Source organism: Trifolium pratense, linkage group LG1 (assembly GCF_020283565.1).
Source record: "Trifolium pratense cultivar HEN17-A07 linkage group LG1, ARS_RC_1.1, whole genome shotgun sequence".
In the NCBI taxonomy this organism is placed as follows: domain Eukaryota; kingdom Viridiplantae; phylum Streptophyta; class Magnoliopsida; order Fabales; family Fabaceae; genus Trifolium; species Trifolium pratense.
Window position 1 is genome coordinate 34400766 of NC_060059.1, and position 23374 is coordinate 34424139.

General features: G+C 33.1%; 2 protein-coding genes across 2 annotated transcripts; one reads left to right on the forward strand and one right to left on the reverse strand.

The window, feature by feature from the left end:
• The first annotated feature begins 1312 nt into the window (after positions 1 to 1312).
• Positions 1313 to 18977, forward strand: LOC123902106 (DNA gyrase subunit A, chloroplastic/mitochondrial). Its single transcript, XM_045951764.1, has 27 exons — positions 1313 to 1866; positions 3281 to 3350; positions 3495 to 3560; positions 3882 to 3983; positions 5198 to 5242; positions 5342 to 5440; positions 5539 to 5625; positions 6183 to 6253; positions 6764 to 6872; positions 6972 to 7034; positions 8836 to 8901; positions 9034 to 9122; positions 9668 to 9716; positions 10362 to 10448; positions 10923 to 11016; positions 11263 to 11333; positions 11453 to 11542; positions 12901 to 13026; positions 13119 to 13276; positions 14668 to 14749; positions 15118 to 15282; positions 15406 to 15507; positions 16518 to 16654; positions 17288 to 17408; positions 17500 to 17554; positions 18099 to 18198; positions 18345 to 18977. Exons 1-27 carry the CDS (start codon positions 1469 to 1471, stop codon positions 18454 to 18456), a joined length of 2814 nt encoding a protein of 937 aa, XP_045807720.1. The 5' UTR covers positions 1313 to 1468; the 3' UTR covers positions 18457 to 18977.
• A 2599-nt stretch (positions 18978 to 21576) lies between these two features.
• LOC123902621 (uncharacterized protein At4g22758-like) lies at positions 21577 to 23286 on the reverse strand. Its single transcript, XM_045952392.1, has 2 exons — positions 22626 to 23286; positions 21577 to 22021 (listed from the first exon to the last, which is right to left on the reverse strand). Exons 1-2 carry the CDS (start codon positions 22861 to 22863, stop codon positions 21822 to 21824), a joined length of 438 nt encoding a protein of 145 aa, XP_045808348.1. The 5' UTR covers positions 22864 to 23286; the 3' UTR covers positions 21577 to 21821.
• Between the last annotated feature and the right edge of the window lie 88 nt (positions 23287 to 23374).

The window sequence follows — 23374 nt, forward strand, 5'->3', positions numbered from 1 at the left end:
TTTAACACAATAATTATTTTAAATGATTAAAATATAGATAATAATTTTGAGGATGAGAGGGGGAAAATAAAATTTAAAAATTTACTTGGATATTGGATCTGACACATGAAATTCTAACTAATTAAATTTATGGTTATTATTATTATTATTATTAAGTCAATGAAATGCATCTTCAGACTCAACTAAAGGTTGTTAAATTCTCTTGAGCAAGAGTTTTATAATCTTTTGTGGTCCTACCTGATTTAAGAAATTAATTTTTATATTTATGCATAAAAGATATCCGATTCATACTAAAAAATCAATGAAATATGAAATAATATATAACATACTATTAAAACTAGTCATTCATATTCAATACTAAACATTGTTATATTCCTTCATTTCATTTCACAAAAATAATATCATTATATTTTTACAACAAAATATAATTTTATTATTAAAATACTTTAAAAAATTTCAATAATCGATAACAATACATAAAAGGCAAAATGCATTTAGGAGTCCTTTAAGGGTTCGTTTGGTATAAAGGAAAAAAAGTGGGAGGAAAGAAATTTACACAAACCAATGAATGAATTTGGACTAATGTTAGTCTAGGTTTATTCATTGGTTTGCGTAATTTTTTTTTCTCTCACTTTCTCTCCCTCAAACCAAACGAAAGAATCACGGATGATGTTATATAAAAAAATGAAGGCTTAAATGCAGTTTTACCCACTGTTTTGAAAAATGCGAAATTTTATCCCCTCTACTTTAAAATGCGGAATTTTACCCCCCCTATTTTATAATTTGTTGGATTTTACCCTCCACCAAAATTTTACACAAAATCTGCTTTTGAGCCTCAAGTTCAAAGTTTCGCACAGAACTCAATTTGGATCAATAATTCACCAAACTGGTACCGAAACAACCACAATTGAGTTAGTTTTCCACAGAATCAAACTCCACTAAATCTGGAGTTACAAAGAGAGATTAATTATCGTTTTAGTGAAGGTATGTTCAAATTAATTATCGTATGAAACTACTGGTATTTTCGTCATGCCTCTCACTCTGTAGCTCATTTTTGAATACTATTTACATGTATAGAAAGCTAACGAAATTACCCTTGTTGGCATTTCAATTTCGTCGAATTTGGAGTTACGATGTGTTCGGTAGACGATGTTGAATTTGAAGGTCACGAGTATATTTCTGCAGAATTTGTAATTGGACATACCTTCACTAAAACGGTAATTAATCACTCTCTATAACTCCAAATTTAGTGGGGTTTGATTCTGTGGAAAGCTAGCTCGATTACGCTCGTTTCGGTATCTTTTTGTGAATTATTGATCCAAATTGAGTTTTGTGCGAAACTTACCATAGAATAGAAAACCACAACAACAAGGGTTTAAGAAAATCGCTTCGCCTCTCTCTCTCTCTCTCTCTGAAACCAAAATCCCTAAAAATTTCAAAGCCACTCTCCAATGTCATCAACAACCCTATGAACTTGTCATCCATGGCATTCTCATCAGCACTCAGACTTCTCACACTCTCTCCCTTCACTCCCACAACACGTCTCTCATTTCTCCGCCGCTCAACCTCACAACTCCGATTCCTCTCCGCTTCTTCCAAACGCCGTCCCTCTACTTCTATTAAGGCGGCCAGTGCTTCTTCTGGACGCCGTGACGAACCCGAACAAGATGGAAATGGAAGCTTGGCGGTTGTGGATGGTAATGGGAATGGGAGTGATATTGTTAAGAAAAATGAGGGAAGGATTGTGTTGACTGAACTTCATAAAGAAGCTACTGAAGCTTATATGGCTTATGCTATGTCGGTTTTGCTCGGTCGTGCTTTGCCTGATGTTCGTGATGGGTTGAAGCCTGTTCATCGGAGGATTCTGTTAGTATTTCTTATCATCAAGTTCATTTTTTTATTTTTTATTTTTTATTTATTTTGTGGTTTTCTGTTTGAGGAATTGTTGAAATTTGTTTATTATTATTATTATTATTATTATTATTATTATTATTATTATTATATAGGGCAATTTTTTTAGGAATTGTAGAAAAAATTTTATTTTATTTTTGGAATATTATTTAGGGCAAACCACCATTTTAGTCCTCGAATGTGTAGTTCGTTGTCACATTGGTCCTCAATGTATCAAAATTGCAAAAAAAATCCACAAATGTATCTTTTATTAGTGATTTTGGTCGTTGAATCTATTTTTATGTAGTCAGTTTAGTACTCAAATGTATTTTTTTGTTGGTGAATTTAGTCAACAAAATTGCTATCAAATTTTGAATCTTTTTTACCTCGTAGATCACAAATACAATATTTATTCCAATGAATTTAAAGAGTGAATTTTTTTTTCTTATAATGAGTATTTTGTTAGTGAAATATAAACAGGTGAAAAGTTAATAGCTTAGATTGTTTTCCCCTTTTTCTTTCTCTTGTTGATTGTGTTATACTATTTTTACAATAACAACTGATTTTTCTGCTTTGAGGAATTTTAGAAATTTGTGAAGTGGGTTGTTTTTTGGTTTCTCTTTTTTTACATTTTTTTCTCAAAAAGTTGTTTGAGGTCACTGGAATTTTTGTCTCATTGTAGTCATTTTTGTTTGGTGTAATGAAATTTTGTATTCTATGTTTATATATGTGATGTGATTGTGTTGCAGCTTGGGCACTCACATTTATGTATGGCATGTCCAGCTTGCCGTTTTAAATTTTAGAACTGACTCTGAGTCCTGTTATTATATTGGCTTTATCATGAGTTTATATTCATTTTGTGAATTACAATTTGTTGTCATTTTGCTTGTCATGATGCTTTTTATTGAAGCAGCCCTTGGTTACATTGATTTATGAATTGCTTAAATGAATTGTAATAATGTTTTCTTTGTTATATGTTTAGTTCAAACATGCCATTTCTTATTTCATGCATCAACATATATGAAGATTTTGAGATGGCTACTTTAGTTTCCAAAGTAGCAATAATGTAGGGGAATGTAATTTGAACACTTAATTTCTATTCAAAATCTCTACTAACTTCTTTTGATTGGAATTTTCCAACTTACTAATAATGGAGTGTGAATAGACAAATAAAATTTATCATTATCCATTATTTGAACACTATATGAAACTTTTAAATTGAGCGAAATTTAGGAAATTATAATAAAAATTACTAATTAATTAGGATGTTGATCCATCACATATAATTTGGAGTACAAGTAGCATCGTACTTTTGACATTTTGAGTTTGCTAAAATTTGACAATTCTTATTGAGATGTTATTGCAAGACAAACTAATATTTTCAATGCAGATTTGCAATGCACGAGCTTGGTCTCTCTTCCAAAAAACCATTCAAGAAATGTGCAAGAGTCGTTGGAGAGGTTAATATCATCATTTTAAATATTAGTTAATAATAATGAAGCACTCGATAGATTCATCTAGAAGTATGTTTGGAGTATAGTCAGTGTATTATCTACTGTCGTTTGTTACTGTTTGATATATGCTGCTATACCATATTATTGTAGGTATTGGGAAAATTTCACCCTCATGGAGACGGTGCTGTATATGATTCCATGGTGCGAATGGCCCAGGTAAAACATTGTTTTTTGGTTTACTTTGTCTTCATCTTAATGATATATACTGGATTGCTGGGTCAATGATTGCTTATCTGTAGTATCATCATATAACATATAGTATCATAGAAAGTTGGTAAAAGGAGCCATTATAATTTATATCCCTAAAATACGCTAATCCAAACACTCAATTCTTTCATGGTTTCCACTGAGTGTCTTTTGGCATGTAATATATGCCATTACTATTTTGTAGTGATGCTTTTTGTGGATTCTCTTAGACTTTTTTACTCTTATTTTCTTTTCTGCTGTTAACTTTATATTTTTCCCAATGTTTTTCAGGATTTTTCATTACGAAGTCCTTTGGTCAATGGTCATGGAAATTTTGGGTCAATTGATGCTGACCCTCCTGCTGCCATGCGTTACACAGAGTGCAGACTGGAAGTACGTGTTTCACCAGTTACTTTTTAAATATGTACTCTACTTTTCTAATAATTTCACCTTCAATTTTATAACAAAAAGTTTGATATAATGGACTCTCCAATCAATAATTGTTTGTGCTTTTTAGTTACTGGTAGGTAAAGAAGTTGTGCACTAATTTTTAATCATGCCAGAGTTCTGATGTCAGTAAACAAACAGTTATTTTTTATCCATGTTCGTTAATTGTTAGCTGTTTGAAAAATATCAAATTTTCAACATGCCAAACTTGAAATTTTATATTCACGAGACATGTTTCCTTTTCAGAAATATAAGAAGAAAACTGAAAGATCATGTAATTTACATTCATTAGTTGTTGAAATGATTATGCTTTTTAAATACGTTTTTTGTACTTGATTTAGCTAAAGATCTGAAGTCTGAGACTATTGCAAGATGTGCTAAAAAGAAATTGTTAAAATTAGGTCTTGCAGGATTAACAACCTAACAAGGAACTTTCAGGAAACACAACTTTTGTCTTCATAAACATGAATGACCAGTTCTTGACTTTTAGTTGATTACTGTTTGGTAAATTTGTGTTGCTTGGACATCATATGCATATTTCTTATCTCAATCTCTTGTTAATAAATGATTTTGGTTGAAATATTCTTCTTAAAAAAGTCTTGTTCTTTTTTTTTTCCTTCCTTATGCAAGGGAGTGTTAAAAAGACCACGAGTAAAGAACTATGTTCAAACAAATTGAACAAAAGCACCATCATTTTGATAAATTTTCCATAGTAATTTCGTGATTGATAAAATTTGTTGTTACATTAGTTGATAGTTCTTCGTTAGATGAAAATAGAGGGAAGGGAGTTTTATGAATCTTTCTTGTCCAAACACTGCTTTAGGGGATTGGCATGAAGTTTGTTAGACTTCCAGAAAATGTCCAGACTTTTGGATTTGCGGCTGTTGTCTTTCATGTTCATTGAAGTGATTTGGCATACTGGCATATATTTTGAAGAAATTTAATTGGTTCCTGGTTAGATGAAAATAGAGGAAAGGGATTTTTATGAATCTTTATTGTCTAAACACTGTTTTAGGGGATTGGTTTGAAGTTTTGTAAGCCTTAAAGAAAATGTCCATAATTTTAGATTTGCGGCTGTTTCTTTCATGTTCATTTAATTGATTTGACATATTGGCATACATTTTGAAGAAATTTAATTAGTTCTTGGTCTAAATATGCAGGAATTGGCTGAAGCAGTGCTGTTGGCAGATCTAGATCAAGATACAGTCAGTACTGCCGTTCTTTGCCCTTCAAATTTTTGGTTTTCTGATCTAATTTGACATCAACATTGAGTGCTTTTTATGCGTATTTGTTCCTCGTTGCAGGTTGATTTCGTTCCAAATTTTGATAATTCACAGAAAGAACCATCATTCCTACCTGCTCGTCTTCCAAACTTATTGTTGAATGGTTCTTCTGGGATTGCGGTGATTTCCGGCCCCCTTTTGCATATTGGAACTCCTGATATTTGTTCACTGATATATAAGGCATCTTATGTAGAGCTGTCTATTCTTGTATTCTTCAGGTTGGCATGGCGACTAATATCCCTCCTCATAATCTGGCGGAAGTAGTAGATGTGCTCTGTGTTATGATACATAATCCAGAAGCTACTGTGAGTACTAAATCTGACTCTCTTTTTTGATACAATGGAAATCCATTAAGAACATAGATATAACAAGATACATCACAAAACAGCTAACAAAGCACAGTTCAACCTTTTGAAATGCTCTCCGAAACACACTTTATGATTGGTTTTTTAAGAAGCTAGACAAACTTTTTAAAATGTGATTAGCTTGAGTCAAATTTGTTAGCTTTTTTGAAAATGAATCAATCATAAATGAAGTATTATTGAAGAATGTGTTGGTCTTGTCACAACTAAAAAGTCACTGTTACAACAAACCATATTTTCTCCACAAACAAAGAACAGCCATTTCCACAGCAAACTTGCCAGTTGACAAATTAAGAATTGTTTTGTAACTGATTCTGAAATGTTCGTTCGCATAACTGTGTAATGAAAATGGCAATTCATTGTTTGCAAGTAAAATAGTTCTTAAGAGATAAAGCATAGTCATTTTATTACTTTTCAGTTACGATTGTATGCTTTTAAATGTTATTAATTTCTCCAATCTTTTCTTATAAGTTTTCTAAATTTGTCCTGGTCTGTTGTAGCTGCAAGAATTACTTGAATACATGCCAGGACCTGACTTTCCAACAGGAGGGATAATTATGGGAAACCTTGGGTGAGTATCAAGTTTTTGGAAGGATCCCTTTTTTTATGAATATTTCATTAAGATTCTTAGTTTATGGGTGGCTGAAAAATTTGTATTATCTGTGCCAATATAAACTTAAAATATGTTGCCCATAACATTCCTTTTAGCTGGTAGTGGCAATCTAATTGTGATTATTTGTCAGTTGCAAATCAATAAACATGAAGAATATTTTGGTGATGGTATATGGATAATTGATGTGTTGCATCATACATTATTTGCATTTTCACCTCTTTTGTTCTTCAATGGAGAATGTTGATCACATAATAGAAATTGAGAGTTTTAAATAAAATAAAACTAGCCTTTAAGTAAAGCTGGAAACTTCTGTTACAGATTCCGCTGTACTTGAAAGCTATGTGACCTTGTTTTAATCCATAAATTTGATATCAAACCTTCAGGAGTATGTTGCATCAAATTTTGTGAACCATTTGCGCACTTCCTTTGACTTAGTGTCTGGAATGATACATACTTATTTTTCCTAAGGATCTTAGAAGCATACCGTACTGGACGTGGACGTGTTATTGTCAGAGGGAAAACTGATGTTGAATTGCTTGATTCCAAGTCAAAACGGTCTGCAATAATAATTAAAGAGGTAGTTCTCTTCTAGATTCTTTTAGATTCTGACATTTGAAATACTAGCTTTATTTTTTTTGGAAGGTTCCTTACAAATTCTTTTTTATGATTGGAATAGATACCTTACCAGACAAACAAATCAGCTTTGGTTGAGAAGATCGCCGACCTTGTGGAAAGCAAGGTATTAATGTGTTTCAAAAAGTTTTTTCTTCTTTTCATCCAAATGTTGTAAATGTCATAGTCAATTTACTATTGTCTTCTTGGAATTGCATGTAACTGACTTCTGTTTAAGTGAAATAAGGTACTGTCTGAGGGATAAAGACTACCGTGACTTCTAAAACTAGATATCTAACTGCTACGATTGTCACATTCTAAATAAGGTGTTTAGTACTTAAAACCTTGAAACCTGGGTGCCATGTAAATTTTTTGAGACAATATTACTATCAAAAGTCTTTCTACATTTTCTCCCTTTCTCTCTTCTTCAGCTATTTGTAGAGGTAGTTATTAGATAATATTTAATACTGGGGATATGATAGGAACTCGACCACATTTAGAAAAAAAACACATTATTATTGAATGAATAGAACATAACAGATCACACACTCCTTGGATATTCATCTGATCTTGGACTCTCCTTGATGCCAATCCTCACCCAAAGACCCGTCTTCCTCTCAACCCTCATTCCTATTTATAGGCAACTTCCCTTATTTATTTCTATTAACTAACTAAGCCTCTACAACCCTCTCAAGTCTCAATTTTCAATACTCCCCAAGTATTCACCTTGTCCTTGAGGTGAAAAAAAAAAAGAAAAAAGAAATCTGGTGTGACGGGCCCATTAGGCTAACAGATTGACCCAAATGCTGGAAGGGCCTTCGCACACTCCTAACTCCCTTCCCCGTGCTTTATCTTCCCCTGGTTGCAATACCAATACCCATATAACTTTTATGTCCTACTGTTTGTCTACATGGCTGGAATAACACCATCTGCCTCCCTTGACATACTCAACTTTGTTGTCATTGGTGTCTTCTCTCCAGACTAAGCTTGAGTCAGATGGTTTAGCGGGTGGTGGTGGGTCTTCCGGCACACACAAGATCCCCGTTTTCAAGGTTGTCATCCGCTCTTGTATTTTTTACACCCTCACAATTTCATCTGTGCCATCACCCACACAACAATTGATGCTTTTAATCTACCTCACAAGAGTACATACCTTTGTTGCCCCTGTCCACTACGACCTTTGGTTGTGCAGGTTCTTGCATTTCTAGACTAGTTTCCATGACCTACCCCCATAGATGGCTGATTATGACTCCGATTCTTTACTTTTTTATGCACTTGCTTTTGCTTCCACATTCTTAGCTTCATTGGGCACTTGCTTTTCCCTTTTCGGTTTCTTCCATTCCGTTCGTTCTTATCAGCTCTCTTCTTGAACTTGAGCTTATAGATAATAAACCCCATGTTCTGGTTGGAAACACATTCGTAGGGCCTTTTCAAAGGTAATTCAATTTTCTATTAGATATTTTAGAGATATTGTGTGGGCCTTGTATCTTGGTGAGTGAGTATTTGAGATAGTTATCTCAAGGTTATTGTTCATATGCAATATTCTAATAGGGCTACATGGCAATGGTTCGTTTTGTTAGAGTGCCATATCAGCACCAAAAGTCTTAACTGCCTCAGAGTTAGTTAGAAATGGCCATGGTTAGGGAAGGATAAGATCCATAATGAATATATGAAATATCAATTTTACTTTCTCTTGTTTTTCCTCCTCTAAAACTTGTCTTGAACATTTTGACGTTGCTTATGATTTTCGTCTCATATTTTAGATGTTTTATAGTTAAGAGGTTTCCACGTTGTATGTTTCAAATATTGTTGATGTTGTCTGCCCTCTTTGGTTTTTGGAAGGGTGCTAAGCATTTATTTAACAGGCTGCTATAACCTAAATTTTTTGCTTTTACATTTATTTATTTAGATTTTTGTTTTCTATGCAGAGTTTAGATGGGATAAGTGATATTCGGGATGAGAGTGATCGTTCTGGAATGCGTGTAGTCATTGAGGTGAAATATATAAATAGGACCCGGTCCTAATTCCTATATTCTCTTGTTTTATTACACATACAAGAAACCAAAAAAAGTTGGGAAAAGAAACTGTTGAGTATTAGATGGTGGCTGATTTCACCTATTTTGCAGCTGAAGCGGGGATCAGATCCATTGATTGTTTTGAATAATCTTTATCGCTTAACTTCTCTGCAGTCTACATTTAGTTGTAATATGGTGGGGTAAGTTGGTTGCCTGCACCTTTTTATTTGAAATAGCCAATTTAAATACTCTGAATCTCTAATGATTGATGCCATTTTGACGATTGATTGTTATTACTTTCCCTCATATCTAGGAATTGTATTTTAAAATGTAAATATCTTTTGGAAGGATTATAGTTCTGTACTCACTAAACCTCCTGGGGGCTCATAGGACTCTTACTGGCATATAACTTGTACTTGGGATATTTGAGGAAAAGTTTGTTAGACTAAACATATTATTGAGTATGAATTGTGGAATTGCATAGGCCAGAGCCAGACCTCTATTTCATTTGATAGATGGTTCTTTCTTTACTTGCAATGAAAGGGAGGGCTCCATGGGTTCTTTATATACTAAACCAAATACATATAGCTTCTTCTTGCTCTTGATCTGGGCTCTATGGTTCTATCTAATTTGTCAGCTTATTGTTTCTCACTTCTTGATTATGTTATCTGTTTTATTACTTATTATGCTGTATTAATACTTCACATCTTAATTTGATCATACTTTTTTGTTTGATATTTTGTAGCATTCTTAACGGAAAACCTAAGCAAATGGGATTGAAAGAAATTTTGCAGGTGAGTACTTGCCTCAGTAGTCTACAGTGTTTGTCCCATATCAACTACGGTTATTTAGAAAAAGAATTTTCTCGAAGTGACTCACCAACTACATGGATCTTTGAGAGAATAATCTTCTTGGTCCTAGTTTATTCAAGTGTTAGTTAGTCAATATAGTTAGTTTTCAGTAACAACTGAATAAAAACTCGATAGCTCTCACAGCTGTAACTGCAGTGTGTTCAACCTCTCTTTAAATATGAGTGCGCACAGTTGTTGTAAAGTAACTTTTTCCATGTCAAACTCCATAATCAAATTTCTCTTTTGACTTGCTTTTTCTTTAATATACCTCTAGCCAATACGCCTTCTTTTGAATTTTTGGTTTATCTTCCTGTACAAGCTGTAGAAACATCTAAATTTAACATGTAATAAAGCCAAAGTTATTAATTTGAAAACTACACTCGATATCCATTTTCCATAAGGACGTGTATTCTTAATGCCAGGAGCCACTAATATTTTTTAGCATCTTATATTTGTGTGTATCCTGTAATTACTTTTTTTCTATTCAGTGTTAGCCATTTTTGTTTAAGGCCATTTCTTTTTTTTTAAAGTCGGAGTGCTACTTTTTTTTCTTTCTTTTTCCTGGCTTGATTTTTAATGTAATTTCAGGCATTCTTAGACTTCAGATGCTATGTTGTTGAGAGACGTGCAAGATTTCAATTGTCAAAAGCACAACAGAGAAGGCATATTGTTGAGGTATGTCATGAAAAACATAGGATCTATTTGTGTTTCATTTATAATCATTGGTTTAAAGGCTGTTAAACTAGTCCTGCTGAAATTGGTGGATCACAAGATGTTCGGTTTGGTCCCTTCAACAAAAAAATTGAATGATCACAAAATCTTCAGGAATTGGCCACATTGGTGTTAAGTGATTAATTTAACAAAAACAGTTTTTTACCCAAATAAGTTCACATACAACGGCCGACATATGGATTGTTATTATTTTGCCTGTGGGCAATAATATATTTGAATTCCAGATCATTTTGTCAATGTGGCTTTGATATTATGTCAGGAATCAACGATCTCAAAAGCTTAAGTAATTAGGTTAAAATGAATGGCTTTACATTAAATAATTTACATTTCTAACAAGGATCCAATGAGTCTAATTAGTGAAGGTAAATTTTTTTAATTAGCATTTTGACTGTAAATATATCTTATGTACAAACTCAGGGTATTCTTGTTGGGTTCGATAATCTGGATGGGGTGATTCGCATAATACGTGAAGCTTCAAGTAACTCAATTGCTGCAGTCGGGCTACGGAATGGTGAACTCCTAATTTTAAGTTTGTTTATTAATCTTAATTGGTTCCACATTTTCTCCTTAGAATTTGTAATTTCAAGACATGATACATTGAGGCTGTTTTCTTAGATGTTGTTGCTCTGTTGAAAACTCTATTTTGCTTCCATGTCCTTTGAAAAATTCATTTTTATTGAAATTAAATCCATGTAATCATGACTTGTAATTCTCTATCTTTTAGCTGTTTAATATGAGTGAGAATATTTATTTGCAGAGTTCAATCTCTCTGAGAAACAAGCTGAAGCTCTTTTGGATATGAGCCTAAGAAGACTGACCCTTCGTGAGGTGCACTAAAATCATACCTTTCACTAGACTAGAATGATTGCTGTTTTATTTTATTAAGATTTCTATAAGTTTACCTGTGCTAGGAGCATATTTAAAACTATAAGCTTTGTGCTGTGCAGAGTGACAACTTTGTAGCTGAAAATAAATCTTTGACCGAACACATTTCCAAGCTAGAGGAACTGTTGTCCAGCAGGAAAAATATACTGGAGGTATAGTATCACTTTGAATCTGTATTCCTCTCATTCAAAACTCACCAAATTAGCTTTGTAAAATTTTTGCTGGTTAGGCTAATTCCTGAGTTAGCTAAGTCTATTTGTTCAGTGTGATATTGGTATTACATAATTGCTGGTATGAAAAATTATGAAATTTTATTAGTTTTAATAGATCATAATTAGAGCAAACGTATAGACTTAATAAGCTAAGTTAGCTTACTGAGTTGGCTTATTATGCATAATTTGAGGATAATAGATCATAATACTGGATCAGAAATTAGAAAAAGAATTAGTTGAGAAATTCCTAACTCCCAAGTACCGTTCTGCTCCAGTGGTGCATTGTTAGGATTGCTTAGAAATACAGAATAACAACATGAAGAATTCAAAGAATCTACCAGGCTATTCGATTCAATAATTCGCAAACATCCTCATACTGTCCCTCCGAATAGATGAATTTTCAAACATCTTCATACTATTATCCCTCCTTGCTCAGTTCTTTTGATTTCCAACCTAATCTGTCCAACAAACTGTACATAGTTTTCCTTTTACTTCCATCCTGCTTTCATACACCCTTTTATTCAGGGGTCTCCTATCAATACCCCACTCCCAAAATAAAATAAAAACAAGCAACCTTGTCCTCAAGGTGGAATGGCTTGGAATGCCTCTTGAATGCTGTGCTTCCACTAGGCTTGATATTTGTTTGGAATATCCTTGGTTTGTTAAGTGAAGAGGTCTTAACGACATTGGCCTTGAAACAACAACTGGTGGACAGAAGCATCCCTGGTACTTTAGTTGGCTGTCCCGGTCAATTTCTGACACAGAATCAGCGGGACATTGGTGAAGGTTACTGCAGCACTGGAATGAATACAAACAAACGGAATCTTCATCCCCCAATTTGGTTGGGCTGGAATACTGTGACCTTAATTTCACTCTGGTTCCTATTTTTAATATTTTGAATCGAGAAAAGTGATTATAAAAGTAATTTTTGTTAGTTTTTCTATTTAGACCTGTCAGTCTGTCACCTTTTAGTTACACAATAACAACTTCTACTATTTCTCAAAATCTATCATTTCCCTCCTTATACAACTCTAACAAAACGGGAGAATAAGGTGAGATTTTTGTAATTGAAAGTGTAAACACAAAAGGAAAATAGAAAGATGTCACAACAACCCACAAGTGAAAGTTTGGGTTTGACTGCAATTCTTCATAGTTGAGTATATTAGATGTCTAATGAACTATACTCCCCAAATTTTTTAAAGGGTGACTCATGACTCAATAGAGAGGCTATTACCTTGCTGAAAAAAAAAATTATTTATCTAGGATTGACCATTTTGTTAATTTTCTCATGTTTTTAGCTTATTGAACAAGAAGCAATTGATCTGAAAAATAAGTTTGCTAGTCCAAGGCGTTCAATTTTGGAGGACACGGATGATGGTCAACTTGAAGACATTGATGTTATTCCAAATGAAGAAATGCTATTGGTATTTGGCAACTATAGTATAAATCTTACTTTTACACTATCTATTGGTCACTAAATGAGTGTTGTGGTCATGACAATGTCTTTTACTTTCAGACACTTAGTGAAAAAGGTTATTTGAAGCGTATGAAGCCAAATACTTTTACCCAACAAAATCGTGGAACAATTGGCAAATCAGTAGGCAAACTAAAAATGAACGATTCTATGTCTGATTTCATAGTTTGTCATGCACATGATCATGTTCTTTATTTCAGGTATGTTTTTGTTTTGGTTCCCAAAGTGTACTGATTTCTGCCTATTTAAATCCAAATATTTTTTATCCCACTAATAACCATGACCAATATCCATCAATGAGACCGACATGGGATTTCATTCAATAATAAATATTGTTGAAACGAGTCTCAGTATTTTTCTAGTATTTATCTTAATGAGTTAGGATCCGTTGACACCAGGTGTTAAACTAAACTTTAACACCAAATCTAAAACGTTCATTTTATTTGATCTAAAGACCAATAATTATTCATTAAAAGGATCACTGAATATACCGTGTTCTTTTCTAAATTTGAGATTCTTTCTATGCGAGACCCATCTTCTTCTCACAAACTATGTCCAACATCGAATTTTATTGCTCTCGTAAATTGCAATTAAGAATTAGAAAGATGCAAAGTAAAAAATTACTATTGTGAAATTCACGAAACAAAGATGCAATTCATCATTTTATGATCTATGTGCTTGATAGTCTAATTAGGATCATGACGTGGTTTGTGTGTGATATGCAATTTAAGTCTAATTTTTTACTTTTTGGTTACAGATTAGCTACTTTTCTTGGTAACAATCTCCCCCTTCTGAATTTTGAAGCAAGGGTTGAGTTCTGCAATTTTTTTCAATGTGATTTGTGGGTTTTAATTTTTACAAGGAGTGAACAAAAATAAAAGCTTCTTTAACGGAGTGATCAATGACTGAAACTGGGTTCTTGGATGAAACCAAATATAAAAATAGAAACGGTACGATATTTGTGGACCTTTGGATTAATTACAATTAACGGCCAAGATTTGGTGTCAAAATAAATTTTGACACCTGGTGTCAATGGATCCTATCTCTATCTTAATATAAGTAACTAATATTTTTAACTTTGTTTTTTATCGAAGTGGTGTGGTGGGGGCAGTACCTAGATTTTTTAATATAAATATGCTCCTTCCTATGATGCACAAGTACAATACGAGTATAAAATATGCATCTTACCGATATGGCGATACGTCGTTCCTTGAAAAGTATAGGATACTTATGATTAGGATACACACACACACAATGACGTTATGGTTAATGATTTAGCTTCTTTCTGGTGCCACCTACTTTCTGGATATGCTCTTTTTTTTGGTCCTGACTTGTTTCTGGACATGGTCTCTAGCAGGTACTAAACTTGTAAGCGGGCTTGTTTTCTGGTTTAGCTGTACTTATTAACAGTCATCCTTTATCTGAGAAATCGTATTATGTGGTCATTATTTAGAATCCTTAGGTTTTGTTTCTTTCCGTAGAATCCTTAGTTTTTGTTTCTTTCCTTGGTTGTGGTTAATTATGTTACTGTTAGTATGAAATCATTGCCTTACATTTGAATATTTTGTGGCTTGTGAAATTCTATTTTCAGTGATAAGGGAACAGTATACTCAGCTCGTGCCTACAAAATTCCGGAATGTAGCCGGACTGCTTCTGGCACACCACTTGTTCAGGTATTTCTTTCTTCTTATTCTCTCAGTACACACCAACAAACCCACACACATGCCATAAAAATGGGTATACTTGTATACAATGCCTACATGCAGCAACATAGCTGAAAGTGGGATAATGGAGAAAAAATTAGCAACAAATATACATGTCTGTGTGAAGTGTATACTTATGGACACATAAAATGGTTTAGAGAGAGTATGGCGATCAAGATAGTGCAATTTAATGGAGTTATTGACTATCTTCAAAACATATTTTTTATATGTAGACTTTTAATTGTGCCTCTTCTTAAAAACATTTGAACAATTAAGGACTTGAAACGCACATTGCCTTACATAACTTTTTTTTCTTTCTCTTGCTACTTTTGAACCAGATCTTATCTTTATCTGACGGTGAAAGAATAACATCCATAATCCCTGTGAGTGAGTTCACCGAAGATCAGTTTTTACTGATGCTTACAGTGCAAGGATATATCAAGAGAGTACCCTTGAATTCATTTTCATCAATCAGATCGTCTGGAATCATTGCAATTCAGTTGGTTTGTTCTCTTATTTGAGTTCTCTGTCTACAATGCTAAATCTTCATTTTATTTGTTCTATGACTAGATTAGTGGTTAAAATCCTTGTCTATGAATATTCATACATATCATTTAACTTCAAAGGTTCCCGGTGATGAGCTGAAATGGGTCCGTTGTTGCACAAATGATGACTTTGTGGCTATGGCTTCACACAATGGAATGGTCATATTGAGTCTATGCAGTAAGGCAAGTTGCTATCTTTTATTATACAACAACTACTAAAACATTAATCTCAAGATGGGGCTGATTATATAGTTCAAATTTTACCGTGAAGTTGGTCATGAATCATATCTGGTCCATTGATATGTTATTATTTTACTTGAATTTTAAATTCCAAATTTAATAAACTTGGAAATACAAGTGGCTTAAATAACTATATTCATTGAAAAAAATAAATAATAATTTACTGGTACTGAGAAGTCTCTTTAAAATGACTCAGGACTGAAAACAGGGTTAACTCTTTAGAATAATTTTGGTGTTTCAAATTTAGAATAAGGGGAAAGGAAGGGAGAGGATTAAGAGAGAATACAAAAATTGTGTAGTTCATATTTAGTTTTGAATGTCTGATGCGAAGGACTGACCTTTTAAATTACAAAGATCAGTGCTTATTTAATTAATATTAGGCATTTGGTATTAGTATTTAGTATAAACAAAGATCAGTGCTTTGTTTTTTGTGATAAATTCTTAATATTTAATTCATATCATATCAATTTTATTTTATTATTCTGAGTATTCTTTTTTTTTTTTTTTCCTTTCCAAAGGACTGAATCTATAATTTCAAAAACAGAAACCACATTGTAATCATATTTTTATAAACCTCTCAAACAATCTAATCCTCCTATGTATTTTTATCAAGACTATCAAAGTATCTGCTAAAAATCTTTGGTCCTTTTAGAGTTTTGCACATAGATTAAGAACCAATAAATATTGATAAGTTAAGTCATTTTTACCCCTACTTTTATTAAGAAAGAGAAAAATTCATGTAATAGATGCTTTTACTTTTGTAAGGGTACAAATGGTAAAACATCAATAATTGTACCTTGGTTTCTTAAAAGAACCAAAGTTTTGGGACAAAAGTAAAATGTTAAAAGGACTAAAGTTTTGGGACGGAGGGTGTAGTATTTATTTGCCGGTTCTGGTTTTCAGTTTATTGCCATGTTTTGTAAAATCTTGTTCTTACATGATCTGTCTTTCAGATTCGCACGCAAGGAAGAAATACAAGGGGTGCACTGGCAATGAGACTCAAAGAAGGGGATAGGATGGCAAGTGTGGACATTATACCCGCGGCTATGTGGAATGACTTGGAAACCATATCAAAACTTCCTGGGACCAAGTAATAATGATGAGATGTTGCATGCTTTCCTTGTTTCAGAGTTTAGGATGATCTAATTGAGAAAATTGTTTTTGATCTTATTTGTTTAGGAACAATGTTCAGATGGGCGTATAATTGCCTAATGGGATCATTTTTCGGTTCAACAAAATTATCATATAGTTTTTTGTTTTGATTATATGTTTTGTACATTTTCTCACATAAAATTCATTTTCAATAATATCACTATATGATTTTGGATGATCCGTTAACAAGAATTGCATTTGAACTGAGCAGTGGTGTAGTTTTAATATTACTAATTAACTAATTAAAGCTCTAATTTGGAATTCCTTGGAAGGTTTAAATATATTTAAATTACAAAGTAAAATCTTAGTTATGGAATGGCATTGTGATTCGAAGATTCTAGTTGGCATGCACAGTATTATCATTAATTTGTTATTTTTTCTGCTTTTTGGAGCATGATATTTTTGTTCACGAAATATGTTAGATTATAATAGTTTATTTCCCTGTCTCTGGCTCTTGATATGACTCCAACTGCACAGATAGGTTTAATTATGACTAATTGTCATATTAATGCTAGTTGGGAATATCTTGTCACATTTGTCCTTAATATATTTATTTACTATATGCTCACAGTGTAAAGAGCCATGATGGCCCATGGCTTTTGTTTATTTCCGAGAGTGGTCATGGAAAGCGGGTTCCTTTAAGCCGTTTCCGAATGTCATCTTTGAATCGAGTTGGTCTGATTGGATACAAGGTATTTTTTTTTTCCTTTCACTGCAATGCCCCTTTTGACAATAATAAACTGTTGATCCAAAATTGTGCCATTTTTCTTGCCTGTGTTTCAGTTTTCTGCTGAGGATCGCCTGGCTGCCGTATTTGTTGTAGGATTCTCATTAGCAGGTATTCTCTCAATCTAACTTGGTTCAACATTTATATATTTGGTTGTAGTTCTGATCATTGTTTAAAAAATTGGCCTGGACTAGATGGCACAGTCAGTTAAACTGGAAATTAATCACGTCCATTCTTTTAAGCCAAATTTTTTCTTCCCTCAACCATTGAGAACCAGCCAAAAACTGGTTAAATTCGGAGTTGTTTTCTTTCAAAAAAAAGAAAGAAACAGTAATGATTGTTTTATTAATAAATTCTTTCTGCCAAATAAATGCTTAACAAGTTATTTTGACATATCCTGCCAAAGAAAAGGCTTTTTTGACTTGTGTGTATGTATACAACTTATTATTTTTTCATCTTACAAACATATATGATTATTTTATAGTTAATTTAAAATTTAATGTCTGAATTTCGTAATATTTATGTTAATTAATTTCTTAATATTATATGCAAAATTAGCAATATGTACCAAAGTTGAACCTGAACCTTTAGAAGTACTGACTTTACTGCTTGCTATAAAATTATTTTATTTGAAAAAAAATCATTGTTTCCACAGAGGATGGTGAAAGTGATGAAGAAGTGGTTCTTGTTAGCCAAAGTGGTACAGTCAACAGGATTAAAGTTCGGGATATTTCAATTCAATCTCGATTTGCAAGGTAAAATTGGATAATGTCGTTTTTGCCTATTTTCTGCTTATTTGATTTCTGAATCATTATGGCTAAAAGCTTATGATAAGTGTCTCGGATTCCCACTATTTGCTGTTGCTTCTTTGTTGACTATTTTATTTGGTTATTTTGGTCAGGGGAGTTATTCTGATGCGACTTGATCATGCTGGAAAGATTCAGTCCGCTTCTTTAATCTCTGCAACAGAATCCGAGCCTGAAGAAGTTCTTGATATTGCCGCCCAAGGCTAGGTGTAGATGCAACTCCATGTTAGAAGTGTATACATGCCCAGATGCCTATCTGACTTGGAGTTTAGCTCTTCACAAAATGTTGCTGTTTGATGTTGAATCTGTGTGTAGAGATATGGTTTCAATGGTGATTGTTCTTGTCTTCTTGTACCCTATTATGTGCAGTATATTTGTTTTGTCCGGAGTGGCAGGATTTTGTCTTCGAAAGGAGGTTGATAGAAGGGCTGCAGATTGTTTGTTACATCTGTATATTTTGACTGAAAACTAATGAAAAACATACGAGGTAGCGCTAATATAAAGGAAAATGCTTGTTAGTATTAACAGATGATTGTAAAGCGAAAATCTATGAATGAATTTCAGCTGTGCATGAGTATTATGTTTTTCTATTTAGAATTTTATTTATTGCAAAGAGAAGCAAAAGCTCTGCATTTTTGTAGTGCAAAACTCCAACCAACTACGTTTTGTATCAGTACATTGTTAGAAAAAACCAACTATCATCCATGAGTGATCTGTTCTTTATTTTATTATGTCTCATAGCTTATTACGTAATGCAATGAAAGACTGAATAATATTCAGTTGTCTTGAGGAAACTATAGTAGGAAGATCTTTGGTTTTTATGCATGGATAATGTTGAGATTAATATTGTTTATTCTACATATTTGGCCATTTTGTCTTTGGCTTAGATGATTGACTATTGTGTCTATTTTATTTTAAACAATATGTCGGTTTTAGATTGCTACCGACATGTTTAGTAATATATTAAATCTATGCAGAAGTCATGTTAACAAAATTGCTCCAAGAACCTAGCTTAAAAAGCTATCATCCAGGATAATGAAGAAGACACGTTAACAAATATCTGAGTCATGATTCTTTATATTTTTTTTTATAAAAACTATTGTTTATATTTATTCAGTCATATATTTATAGGTCAATTGTGGACTTTTTTGCAATTTCACCACAAAAACATATAGACTAAATTTTATACAACGACTCTAAGCAAGAGAGTATGTTGAGATAATCATTCCAGCATCTTTCAGATTAAGGCCTGTTTGGATTAACTTATGCAAACAACTTATGCAATATAAATTAGGTTTTATGTTATTTTATAAGTTTACACTAGTGAAAGTTGTATCATTAACTACCTTGACAAATTTATAATAATACATAAAAATTATATAAGCCGTTTGCATAAGCTCAAAAATAAGCTAATCCAAACGAGGCCTAATATCTGGTACTAAATCAAGCATATATGAAAAACCAAAGAAACTATATTTTTGTTTCTAGGTACATAAAATTTAAGGCGAAAGAATGATGCTTGATTTCAAGGCACACAAAATTTTAAGACTAAAAAAAAATACTTCTAAAGATATGTACACCTCACTAAAAAAAATACTAACAAAAGTCAAATTCAAACCTCTTAGATGAACTAATTTTTTATCATTAGACCAATTTTTTTTTTTAATTTTTTCTTTTTACGAAAAAGTGCTCATAGCATTTCATTAATTAAGATGTAGTCAATACAATTTGGTATATCAACCAAAATTTGAAAACTAGCTGACAATGTGGCCGCCTTAGGAAGTTTATTGGCAACATCATTTGCTTGTCTCCACACAAACTCTATACTTGAGTTTCTATAATAGTTGGAAAAAATAGATTTACAATCCTCAACAATCACCCCAAACTATGTGAAGTCACGCTTGGAGGAATGAAAACTATCAATCACTCTTTTCGAATCCAACTCGAATTTCACAGGGCCTAAGGTAAGTTCATGAACCCAAAGCGCCGCAAGAAGTCCAAGTGCTTCACCAATATGTACTTCACTCTTAGGAGAAAACCACTCGGTCTTAGCTAGAATAAAAACACCTTGATCATCTTTAATACATATGTCAATGCCAACTTTATTATGAGGCAGAAAAGAAGCATCGACATTACATTTGACATGTCCAGCTGACAGTTTTCGCCAAATACAAGTTGCACCAGGTTGTTGGTTTGAAGCCGGTGTAGCAGCAACATTTCGGATTGCATTCCATTCCTGCAACATGTTACTAGCACGAGAGAAAACAAAACTCTTAGCATCGATAATATTATTTCAACTTTGATTGTTTCGTTGCTTCCAAATACTCCAAAGAATACAAGCAAACACAACTGCATCTTTCTTCGACAGTTGACGTAGCATTTGAAAAACTACCGCTGAAGCATCATTTTTCATTATTAATGACAAAAAACAACCTGAAAAAAAGAAGTCATACTCCAAACTTTTTGACTACTAGGACACTTGAAGAACACATGTAAGTTGTCCTCTTCCTCAATATTACAAAGAGCACACAAATTTGGACAATTTACACTTGCTCTAGTCAGAACACATTGACGGCAAATCCGCCAAATAAGAATTTTAACTTTCGGAAGTGCTTTAATTTTCCAAAGTAAATACCAATCACCATTGACACATAAGTGAAGGTATCAATAAGCTCTTGAAGGTACAACCTATAAACATTTCTAACTGAATAATCACCATTACTTTCACCACTCCATAGTCTTCTATCCTCCGTGACAAATGAACAAAGAAGAGTGACAAGAATTCTAGCAGCCATGGTCGGGTAAAAAATTGGCTTTTTAGAGTTAAAAAACCATATTTATCAAACACAAAATTAAACCTATCCTATGGTGAACATCATTTGAGCTAAGTTCCTTTCTCTCAACTACCAAAAAGTGAGTCCATAGTTTCGCATGTGGCCACATCTTCCAATCAGGATTCAAACATTGGTACGCAACATTGCAGGTGACCTTTAGTATTAACTCAATAAAACAAAAACCAGCTGCTCTTGTCTCATTTTGGTACACCAACCACTAAATATACAACGCATACTATACTTGAATTATTAATTTGCTGGTCCTAGCAAATAATAACTTGTTGTACAAGTACAACAACACTAAATACATTTCTTATGAATTTTTTTTTTGAATGGCATATTGGCATACATTTCTTACTAATTGATAACATAAGATAAGATTATCAGAGTAAAACTTGAATTCCTTTCTCACATTCAACAAATCCAACTCATAGTCATAGCATCAAGAGATAATAATATAATATCAAGGTTTCATGCAAAAAAAAAAAACAGGTAAAATGCAAAACATCAATTCAATTGTATTCCATCAAAAGTTAAAATTAAAAGGTTCATCACCAAATACATCAGAAATACTTTATTTTTGCAAGAATTCAAAGTGGTTGCCTCTGCATAGTGCAACTGAGACGACCTAGAAACAAACACATCCAAAGATGAATCACAAAAGTAAATTTCCCCAAAAAACAAAATAATAAAACATTGAAGCAAATGTTCGATCCACCACAATCTCAATTTGTTTGATCAATGGGAAGAAATTTTAAGGTTGAGGTTGAACCAAGATTTCCAACTACCACTACTTCCCCTGCGGGAAATTGTTGTAGTCCCATTTGAAGAATTCCCACTTCCATCATCAGCTGCCTCATTTGTGGTGTGTGGCTTCTTGCATAGCACAAAATTCCGAGCTCCATGTGATCCGATTTTATCCCATGGACTCAGAGCGGCTGCAACATCAAACCAAAATTCATTATCGGATGATCCCCAAGAAATCCATATGCAAACAAAAATACAAAAAAAATTAACTACAAAGTTACACAAATTCATTATTTCAAGTCTCAAACATTCTAGCAACCTACCAGACCAATTTTTAAAACAATACAATGTCGATGCAAATTAAGCTAAGAACTAACTACAAGACAAGTTAAGACTCAATCAGTTTCAAAATCAAATATCTAAACAAGCTCCTAAACAGTATATCACGGGCTTCGGAACCTATTGAGCACACAAGACGTACACCATCTTTAGAGTCAAGGGTTCGAAGTTCGAACAATTGACTACTTGTTTATGGTAGTCACTTACTACTCACACTAACATTTCTAATAAATCACAAAACATAATTTCTACCATTCAACAACATCAATCAAATATTTTCCCACTAACCATAAATCCAAAGATAAATCACGATACTTTCTTAACAACATAACCTATAATTTTCATTCATTACTCTGAATAATTTCTAGCTAACAAAAACAAATTTTGATAAATAACAATAAATTGAACATTAGTAGAACAATACTACATTGTGCAATTGAAGAAAAAAATCACTACCATCAGATCCAAGATGAGGACAGTAGAGAAAGAAAGCACTGTTATCACTCCCCAGAAGAGGTAATCGACCTTCACGAGCATAAGACTTAAGAGTAGTATCAATAACAGCTTCAACAAGCTCTTCTTCATTCACAACAAATCGAATCGGTCCAGCACTTCCCAACACATTGATGCTAATCAACAACCTCCTCTGGTTGTGATTCGCATTCTGATTCTTCTTCTGCTTGCTCAACATCATTGTATTCAAATTTTCACGCTACAAATCACAAACTCAAAATACAAACAAACAAATAATACCCAAGAATCTTATTATGAAATTGAGGCAATGAAATGATGAAATCGGTAAACAATTTTGAATTTTTATGAAAAAATGTTGAAAATTGATGGATTAGGGTTTAGTTGATTTAGGGATCAAGACCAAGGCAGCGATAGTGCCAACCTTGCATGCAAGAAGCGAAGGAGAAAAGAAGAGCGCTCGCCGTTGTTGAAGGTGAAAGGGAGCGCATGAAATCGAAGAGGAAAAGGGTTTCTACCATTCACGAAGAAGATGAAGATCTGAGGGAAATTGGGAAGAAAGAGTTTGGGAAGAAAGGAAAGGGAGTAAAGGGAATATATATTATTTCAATTTTTCAATTGAAGGATTCAAATTTGGTCTAGGGTTGTTGTTTCTTCTAACTATTTTATTTTATTGTCAAAATTTTGAGATTTTTTTACCTAACTACTCCCTCCATCTAAGGGTTTATTTGCCG

Bases quoted from the DNA above. Each gene is read 5' to 3' on its own strand.
- LOC123902106 (XM_045951764.1), top strand. From the start codon at position 1,469: ATGAACTTGTCATCCATGGCATTCTCATCAGCACTCAGACTTCTCACA. The intron at 13,277-14,667 runs GTATGTTTTTGT...TTCTATTTTCAG, and splicing joins GATCATGTTCTTTATTTCAG to TGATAAGGGAACAGTATACT. The intron at 17,409-17,499 runs GTATTTTTTTTT...CCTGTGTTTCAG, and splicing joins TTGGTCTGATTGGATACAAG to TTTTCTGCTGAGGATCGCCT.
- LOC123902621 (XM_045952392.1), bottom strand. From the start codon at position 22,863: ATGATGTTGAGCAAGCAGAAGAAGAATCAGAATGCGAATCACAACCAG. The intron at 22,022-22,625 runs GTAGTGATTTTT...TTGATGTTGCAG, and splicing joins TCCTCATCTTGGATCTGATG to CCGCTCTGAGTCCATGGGAT.